At 31.9% G+C, this 10594-nt stretch overlaps 1 protein-coding gene across 5 annotated transcripts in view; it reads right to left on the bottom strand.

Moving 5' to 3' along the window:
• Nucleotides 1-3003: 3003 nt before the first annotated feature.
• Nucleotides 3004-10594, bottom strand: part of LRRIQ1 (leucine rich repeats and IQ motif containing 1) — a 207889-nt gene continuing 200298 nt past the window's right edge. For all 5 annotated transcript variants that reach the window (XM_015539066.2, XM_015539067.2, XM_015539068.2 and 2 more), the window contains one exon: nt 3004-3450. In XM_015539066.2, coding sequence (XP_015394552.1) covers nt 3308-3450 — 143 coding nt within the window. In that variant the 3' untranslated portion in view covers nt 3004-3307. The remainder of the gene's footprint in view (nt 3451-10594) is intronic.

The raw sequence follows: 10594 nt of genomic DNA, 5'->3' as shown, positions 1-10594 counted from the left end.
ATGTTTTTGACAGCATAAGTCTAGATAATAGTTCTTTAGCTTCTGAAAAGAGGCTTTCTCTGAATCTCACAATCATCATTGACAAAACTGCATCTATGCAAACAAAAATATCCTGGTAGATAATGGATATTATTCTGTATTGAAATAGACAGAATTACCTCTCCTATTAGTGAGAAATTAATTAAATTAATTAATTAGTTAGAAATTAATCCTGAAAAACATTATTCCATAGAATGCATAGGGAACTTCTTCCCCTACATTAAAGAATATTCTTCATTCTCACTTTCTCCCAGTATAATCATGAAAACCATAAATTCAGATGGTGAATTATTTTTTTGAACTCCAGAGATGATAGAAACTGCATTTAGTAGGGAATATGATAACAAAGGAAATAAGGGCTGACCTTACCAGTTTATTTTTCTTTTCAAAAGAATAAGCAAAAATGTTTCTCTTTTCTAAGAAACTTATAGTTACCTCAATTATAGCATACTACCAGTAAAATATTGTCAAAATATATCCTACATGTTTATTATTCTCAATTTTGGCTCAATGTTAACCTAGATTTTGAGAAAAATGAGAAAGTATGCGTAAATTAAGAGCAACTAAGATCATGGCAACAGCCAATTCAATAACAGCATACTCAAAGCATGTAGCATCTAAAGCTGCTTATACTGATGATGTGAGGATTTAAAATTAGACAGAGATCTCTTAAACCACTGGTATTTATTGTTCATTCACAATTTTTATTAAAAAAAAACTTTTAAACCCTGTCTATGCCTTCCAACTTATTCTTCCTAATTAAAATGCAGCATCCCTTGTTTTCTCCAAAAAAGAAAAACTCAAAACTAATTTCCAGGAATCCTGGTGTATTCTCCCTTTTGCCTTTAAGGCACAGCATTGCCTTTAACAGTTCTTTGGCTTTTGTTCTATTATTCTGGCTTTTCTGTTTTTTAATGTGGTAGCTGTACCTACAACTAATTCATGAGCACAATAAGAAATTAGGATTTGGAATGCTTCTCAAAATACCTAATAAGCTCTCTTATAAAGCACCATGTACACAAAGATGTTGGCAGACTGAACCTTGGGAAGGTGATACCCCATAAACCAATATAGTTAACTCTCATATTAAGACATTCTGGAATCTCCAAACACTGCCTTCCACCAGCCTTTTTGTGATTGGGGATTCATTTTACCATTCTCATTGGAAATGACTGGTGATTGTGATAGCACTGGGGAGGAGGGCAGGTAGGAAGGAGAGCATTGGGTTGGGAAGGGTTAAGGAAAGACAAAAGGTCATTTAGGGTTGTGCATTTGAATAGCAACATTACTTGGATCCATAGCTATCAATCCAAAATTCAGTCAACTAAGTGAAAATATAGGCTCATCCAAATCTCAAAGACAAATATTTGCCTTAATATCTTCCCAAGGCAACAGGAGAAAGAATATCTCTTTGATTTCTTTTAGGTTTTATTTAACTTTTAAAATTTAAAAAAATTAAACTATTTTTAAAAATTTATTCAATTTTAAAATTTACCTTTTTTATTTTCACAAACACAGATAAACTAGTGTTAAAAATAATGTTTGAACTTTGATTTTGTAAATGATCATTTTAAGGCCAGACATAATAAACAACACTACAAAGATCTTCCAATTTAACACCATAGTCAGGAAACTATTTTATTGACATCTTCATCAACCATCGGCTACAAATTTAAGAAGCATCAGCACCCATCATCTTCCTCAAAATTAATATTATGGAACACACAAGTCACTGACTACAGAAACTACAGACTGAATTATTTTTAGGCACTAAAACAGTTTAATCATAAACATCTCACTTCTCGTACTTTTTCATATCATTGATTTGAACATATGAACCATAAAACCCCATCAATTTCATCTCTAATGTGGTTTTCTCTTGCAGGGTTCACAATAAGTCGAGATAAAATATTTTCCATCATTACATTATGTTGGTTTGTGGATGCTCTTAGTAAAAGGATGACCTAACAGCATGTTCATAAAGCAACTACACATGGAGCTTATGTTCCAAAGCTCAATTTCGAGGCCACAACACATGAATCTCTGTTTTCTTTGATTGACAGCTCAAGGTTCATTACCATTTCTATCTCAATCAAGTTGAAAGAGATTTATAGATCTGAAATGCAATGGAGCTCCAAATGTAGATAGGGGGCACAAACTAGATAAATGCATCTCTAAATCTGCTTAGTCATTTTTAGATGAAATACTTCAATAAAGAGTAGGAAAAACAAAGAGGAAGAATCTAAAGGTCACTGGATCCTATTAAAAGCCACACACTGGGAAGTCAACGAGAGAACTTAGCTTGGGGAAAGAAGCTCCAGACTCAGGAAAGTAAAGGACCCCAAGGAGCGTGAAAGGTAAATACAGCATTTGCACACTGTATTTACTAAAACATCACAGAATATTAACCACAAAGTAGTAAGAATTTAATAAAACTGGCCTGTGATTTTAGAAAATATATTAATATTACAAAATTTTGAAATTGAGCTTTAAAAAGATTTTTAAAATCATTCTGAGGCGCCTTAGCTAAAATTAAAATGAAAGAATATTTTTGGGTCAGTAGAATCATGTGAATGAATCAGAATTAGCATCTACCTTTTAAAAATTATAAGGCTAATATGCATTTGAATGAAACATTACATATAAAATATCCAATTTATTAAATTGATATATTTAAATTTATGTTTCATTTTAGTTTAAACATAAAGTATATTTTCTTAACATAACTTATCTATTTGAGATGACTTAAAGTAAAATTAAATTAAAGGCCATTTTCATTATCTATTCTAAATATTTTACACATCAATTTATCTTTGAAATATCCAAATAATAATCTAGTCAAATAAAATTTATTAATATATAACTTATTCATTAATACTATAAACAATGTCAATAAATTATAGTTATATTCTCTTACAATATGTGTATGGTATTACAACTTCTTACTGGTAACAAAAACCATCTTTAATACATACGTCATAAAATCTTTAAACAAAAGAAGAAATTGGATATGCAAATTCCATTACAATATTTTAAGAATTAATTCTGGAGGCCATTCCTCATAAACATAGGAACAATAGCTAACCTGTTTTTTATAGATGGGAAATCAGATAACTCCATCAGAAAACAAAACTGTGGAATATGTATAGTAACACAAATTAAAGACAGTGCTCTAAAACCTTGTATTCAATTGGTAACATGACCAGATATCCGTAGATCTCTTGAGAAAACCGTGCGCCGTATGTTTTGAATGCTGAAGCTTGAAGAATTAGTTTGAAGTTTTCTCCTTCTTTTTGCCACTTCCCCATCCACCACTGAGTTGTACGGGATAGTCACGAAATGACATACGTTCTTTCTTAGAAGGTCTCGAATTTGTTATCATTGGTGCAAGTATTCCCTTAACTGAAAAACCTAGACAGTGATATTAAATGTACAATTTCACTTAACTTGATCCAAGCAAAATTATATTTTAAGGTAAGAAATATATTTGTCAACAATGTGCATTTTAGAATTATGATCTTTGGGTTTAAGAAGGGCATATTGAGTTCACTTTTGTCTGAAAAATAATCAAGGTTTGGTATAAAGTACATTTAGGTTAAATGAAAGGAAATGATTGAAAAAATCAAATAGATACGTTTTCTTCTATCTACAAATTAAGACTGGTATTTCAAGACTGAGATGATATATCTTCCTAGTTCTTAGGTATTTAAATTTTCATAGTTTAAAAATTTTTAACTGTTTTTATTTTCATAAATATGATCTAATTAGTTTTAGAAATGGTTCTACTGAATTTAGGATTTCTTCAGAAAGAAGAATTCTTGGTAAAACAGAAAATATATTAATTCTAGAATCTAAAGATATTCATGGGTTCTAGTCTGGCTGCGTAAGACACAACTTTGTGACTATGGACAGGTTACAACCTTCCTGAGCCTTAGTTTTATAAATGAAGGAAATTATCTGTGCAGTATAGGGTCATTGTGAAGATTGCCTTTTTTATTATATTGCAATGGTGGTAAGGTCTATCAGAGTGCTTTGTAAACAGGTGCTATAAAATGGAAAAGGTTATTATTTATAGTCAACAATTTAGAATTTATCCAGAGAAAAGCATCAAAAATTGTTAGAATCTAAAAATAAATAGTAGTTGAAGGAATGGGATAGTGGATTAGGAATATTTTACTCAGCAAGATCCCAAGATGCCATATCAAAAATACTATTAAAGAATTATGATCATCTGCTTTAAATCTCCTGATGATTATGCAAGCACAGGGCTGCATCTGTGGGGAAAGGGTTTGAAAAGCAGCAGTGAGGAATCCAGAGCTCCTTTAGTACTGGCTTGAGGCAAAGGTTCAAACCACGTGACTCTTCAGTGTGATGCGTCTGTGCTTTAATAAGTTCAGGAGGGGAAATATCTATTTTTTTTTAAAATAATACTTTTCCAACCAAAACTTAAAATATTTACAAATATATAAATCTAAATAGAAAGGTTAGGAAACACTAGACCGTCTGTGGAAATTTGCCTTAATTTCAAATTTGGTGCAGCATGATGGTGAATATTGGTTCATTTCACTTTATATGTAAAAGCTCTTGCTTTTCAGGTATTTATATCAAAATTGTGAGTAGGAAAACAAATTCAAAGTAGTTGATGAACCTCTATAAAGGTAGAATATTTTAGTCTGTGGAAAGAATATGAAAGAAAAAGCGGGACGGGGTATGCTGGGCACAAAGAAGGTAATACGTGTGGCTCCAGCACAAGCCTGCAATGGAATTGGTAGACAACATAGCTTGGGAGTTCGGAGACCTTCCCAGCTGGCACTCAAAGGCAGTCAGAGGCAGAGGGACGAACAGCTACGCCAGGTAAAGTTCGTTTTCAAGTGCTGACCAGTGTTAGCCTGCTTTAAGCCATTCCCTCCAAGTCAGTCAGTAGTCCTTTGTGACACCGCAAGAACTTTCAAGCAGCAGGAGTATTACTAGTGCAGAAAAGCGAGAATTTCCTAACGATAAAATAGTGGCCTAAAAAAATGTAAGAAAGCATCCTAAAAGCTCACCCCCTCTCTACTTGCTGTTACATATTGAAAATATTTTTTTTTTTCCAAGAAACAGAATAGAATGTCTCCTTTGGTCTATTTTAGAAAACAACAGTAACAGCAAACCCTCACCTTGCCTCAGCAATAAAAATTCTTTAATGAATAAATAATTTCCTGGATAGCAAGTATTTTTTTAGGAGAATATATCATTTCAGGAGAAAGCTGGGGCTGAAGGAGCAGGGAAGCAGGGAGGTTTGAGAACTGGGACACATTCAGAATTCAGATATATTTATTTAAGACAAAAACAGAAATTAATAAAAGAGTAAGCAGATTTCCACAAATGGCTGACACAAATGTTTTCTTCCAACAAAGAAAGCTAATTTACAGTTCCTTGCAAGCATTATTCAAGGTAATATGCACAAGTATGCATTTTAAAATATAATCCAATAACAGTTCATTATTGGTTAATTTTTTAATGACAGTATCTTAATAGTATACAGATGTATTAATGCTTTTACTCTTAATATAAGTTTTTTAATCAAAGATAAATAATATGTAAGGAAGGAGATACTTTCTGTACAAAGTATTGAAATAGTTATAATTTCATATACTTCTAAAATAATTATTTCAAAATGAAATAAATTGAATTGTGTTAAAACATGGCTTTTCTTTAGACCAACTGCTCACTTTTAATGGTCTGCATTCTAAAGGATTTTTCTATTGACTATAAATTTATTGTATGGTACAATTTTTCCCCCTAATATTGTTCTGTTGTCTTTTGTTATTTTGAAACGTGGATGAATCTGCAAGTCTTTTTGTACTTACCCACAATGTAACTGCATTTTTAAGAGGCTGCTTGTAAATTTTTCATTGTTTGGCAAACATCCTTTGGCAAATAATTTTAAAAACCTATTACGTGATATTATAAAACAGCTTTGTAGTAACTTTGAAGTATATTTTCAGTAGAATGAAAATGCTGTAGGAAATTAGTGTTTAAAATTACAGAAATACTTATATTTATACATATAGTTTTTAAAAAATATATTTTTGATGTGATTAAAGGCTTTCATTTTATTGTTTTGCTACCTATAAATAAATAATTTGCACAGTAATCAATATAGCGTATTCTCCCATTGCATTTAGTGAGAGTCTTTTTGTTGGCATGTAAATTCTTGAACCACCAGATACATGGAACATAAGTCGAAGAGTAAAACAACACATCTATAAAGGAACCACATATTGGCATTCATTGTAAAGCCATTACTTTGTCCTGTAACTACTCTAGAAATGGAAAAAAAGAAAAGAAAGAAGCAATTTAATACAGTCAATGTATAATCATTCTAAAATTACCCACATGAAAATACAATAGTGAGAGAATCTTACCTCAAAAAACTGACATGAGAGCTAGACCTACTGATAGGCTCCTGGAATAAAAAAATTATGACTGAAGGACCTCTAACTGTTTTTGTCTCTTTCCTGCTACATTATCGTTATAGATTTTATGTTTCTTTAACAACAGTCTGGCACATATTTGCAGGTGATCATACAAATTAACCAATCAGTTTCTTACATATATGCTGAAAGTAGGTCTTGATAAGAATGCTCTATCTTCCAATAAGTCACTTCTTTGCCACATAATCTGTGTTCTGCTAAAGATTTGTTCTGGTCCTTTAAAATTTTTTTTTGGTTAAATCCTTGGTTCTTTAACAAATGTCAAGGTCTATATATGCTATGTTTTGATAAGTAATTTAATATGTAAAATGCTTTGAATGACTCTCCTGGTATGTATAAAAAAAATTTTGTTAAACAGGTCAAAATAGAAATTTCATGATGTATAGTGATACGTCACTGGATTTGCATCAATAAACCCAACACTATGTGTCTGGATATAGAAATCATTTCAAAGTCCTTCCCATATTGTATTGCTTAACAGCAGATACAGCACAAGTAAAGCATGGAGAAAAAAAAAATTCAACATTTTAATGAAAGTGACCAGAACAAATTTTTAGCAGCAAAGCGTTTACATCAATTTAAGTGCTGTAAATGAGTTACACTGGGTAAGTCTGGTGTTGAGGTAGTTATTACAGTGTTCAAATAACAGTTGCTTTTTAAGGTCATTGCTATGTCCAACTTTGAATTATAATGATCATTCACAGTGAACTTCAGTTTGTTAAAGTTTAAAGTCTAACACTGAGAATGAAAATAAAACAAATAACAGGTTGTTTATATTATATTCAGATTTTCTCAATAAATCCCAGAAATTTTGCTTGTTTCTGAAATTGTTTTCAAGCTTTTTCAGTGACTAAAATTTTTTCTATGACATAACAATACTAATAAAAATTCTGTTTCTCAATATTTCATTTGGACAATGGCATTTACAATTATTCTTCTTGCCCAATATTTAAGAGACAAATGACTAAGAAAATCAGGTTTTGAAACACAATAGCCACAGTACTCATTATTGTTGGTAAAAATCATGATGCCTATTATTTCTAAATCAGACACATATAATATATTTTGGCTATGTATATTTATTTGAAAAACAATTCCTAATGAGCATAATAGCTAATACATATTAAATAGAGTGAGGAATCTTGATAGATATTGTATAGATTTTTATTTTGGTATTTTGAATATTTCTTGATCTTTTACAATAGCTGTGCCTCATATTTGATCTAGAATTTTTGAGGCCTCCTTATAGTATGCACTGTTCGCCAGGTTTTACTATTCGTAACACACTGTTGTGTTGATTTCTTCTTGAAGATACCTTGTCGCTGTCTCTGCACAGACATAGATGACTAGGATGTGGTGCTAAAAATATTGTCTTGATTGTATAAATTCTGTGGTCCTCATACTAATGTTGTTCAGCATTATTTTTATTTTTTTCTGGAGGAAATTTTTTTGAGTGATTTATTTTTGGGTGTAAAATATAAATAAGTTTTGTGATTTTTTTTCAGAACTAGGTTTGTCTTCTGTCATGTGGCCCTTAAATTAACTAACACTTTTATTTCCATTGTTAAGTATTCTGTATAACTTTGGTTAGTGCAATTTTCTGGCTTCCGACTAAACGAGTAGATACTAATTGAGTGTTTAAACTTCTAAATTGATTAGGGGAAAAAAAGTGTAACTCACTAGGGAGTTAATCTATAAGCTACCCAGCCATCTATTTTCTACTGCACATTGTTGCTTCTAAAAATCAGGTCATATGTCCCTTTACTCTTGTCAATTCAGGTAAGGTCTATTCCCAACTCCTTTAATCACTTTTTTTTAATTGTTCTCTGCAGGACTCAATTCCATTCATTGTATTTACAATCAAGTGTCCTTAAGTGTTTGTAATTAAAGAATGATGGTATAAATGATGCTAATAATTGAGAGTATTTTCTAACCTTAATTGATACATCTATTTCTTTGAAATAATTCAGTTCCTATATAACAACTCTATTTTAATTTCTAATGATCTTGTTTTCCCCCTCACTTTCCCATTAATTAATTTAGCCAAAGTAAACTTTTAGCAAAAATATGCACTTCAAGTAAATCTTGAAATGTTTATCATGAAGCAGTTATCCTTTGGAATTTAAACATTTAAAACCCAAATTAGATTTTCAAGATCACGTGGGGTCTTTAAAAGCTTTAATGTAAAATCTTCCTTTTATTTACACATTCATTCAACACTTATTTATTTAGCGCGTATTTTATAGCAGGCACTCTTCTATTCTTCCGTGTAGTAGACCTTCCCTGTCCATTTCCTTCCATGTGCCAAATCATATTAGTAACTATCACATTGTAGTTGATTTTTTATTTTTTATTCTAATGGTTCATCTTTACAGTCCTCATATGGAACTTGTATAAAACAAATACTTATTTCCACTTTCCCAGATAGTGAAGACTTGTGGATAGATTTCCCAAAAACTTTTCATGGAAACTTTCATTATCCCTTTACATGCTTATTACTTCTTAGCAGGGAGACATTTGGCAACAATAAACATGGCTAGCCTGAGGATTTATTATATTATTGCACTTCAGTTTCATTCACTTGACAAATGCATTTCACATTTGACCATACCCACTTATTTACTCAGCACATTAGCTAGTGTAGGAAATTGGTTTGAAAGCAACAATAACAACCAAAATAAAAAATAATATGTCAGAGTATAGCAGTTTATTTAAGAAAAGGAAATGAACATGAAGGAAAGGCATAAGAACTAGAATACTACAGTTAGAAACATGATGCTTTAATCTATTATCAATAGAGCATACATGGATCCTGTCCTCAAAAATGTGAAAAATGCGTGGTTTTTTGTTTGTTTGTTTTACAAAGAGTAAATGTAGTTGACAACTACATTTGTACATTTGTATTAATTGTACAATGTAGTACAACTAGTTTCCTCACTCAAGTACAGTTGAAATAATGTCATTCTGTGGATAATGTCAACTGCTGATGAAAGTAACTACTGTTGGGGCGCCTGGGTGGCTCAGTCGGTTAAGCATCCAACTTCGGCTCAGGTCACGATCTCACGGTATGTGAGTTCGAGCCCCGCTTCGGGCTCTGTGCTGACTGCTCAGAGCCTGGAGCCTGTTTCGGATTCTGTGTCTCCCTCTCTCTCTGACCCTCCCCCGTTCATGCTCTGTCTCTCTCTGTCTCAAAAATAAATAAATGTTAAAAAAAAAAATTAAAAAAAAAAAAAAAGAAAGTAACTACTGTTTTAGATCTATATGCATTGTTCTGTGGTTACTAATACTGTTACATTTAACTGTGTCTGGAATCATTGTTGACTATTTCATTACATTGTCTCGGATCTTGGAGATAGACATTAAATTAAAGGACATTGGGGCGCCTGGGTGGCTCAGTTGGTTGAGCGTCTGACTTCGGCTCAGGTCATGATCTCACAGTTTGTGAGTTTGAGCCCCATGTCGGGCTCTGTGCTGACAGCTCAGAGCCTGGAGCCTGTTTCAGATTCTGTGTCTCCCTCTCTCTCTGCCCCTCCCCTGTTCAGGCTCTGTCTCTGTCTCAAAAATAAACGTTAAAAAAATTTTTTTTTAAATGAATAAATGTTAAAAAAATTTTTTAAATTAAAGGACATTAAATCAACAGCTATTTATTACATATCTACTTTGTACTAGACTTGTAGTTGCAAATGCATTAGATGATTCCCACCAACCCTGTAAACATGCTCTTCATGTACCAGTAATTAATTTTGATTATCTAGTTCTGATTATGGGAACGTTTTAAGGGTTAAAGTGTTAATGTTAATGTGTTTGATTAATTTTAAAAGTTCAGGATCAAAATATCAAGACCTAACAAATTGTTATTTTTAAGGCTTCTGCCAAAAAAAACTGAGACCAAGAAAAGTCAGAGTTAATGGGTTAGGCAATAGTAAAAAGAGCCTTACAGTTTAAAATTTTACATTGTTAGCGACCAACTCTTGCTGAACAGAAATGAAAAAGAAAATTTGTGTGATGTAGCTCTTCTTTACTGACATTTACTTTAAATCAAACACTTCAGATTAAAAAAAAGAGGATAAGCAAAGTCA

This window comes from Panthera tigris, chromosome B4 (genome assembly GCF_018350195.1).
Source record: "Panthera tigris isolate Pti1 chromosome B4, P.tigris_Pti1_mat1.1, whole genome shotgun sequence".
Classification (NCBI taxonomy): domain Eukaryota; kingdom Metazoa; phylum Chordata; class Mammalia; order Carnivora; family Felidae; genus Panthera; species Panthera tigris.
This window is presented reverse-complemented; position numbering and strand designations above follow the sequence as displayed.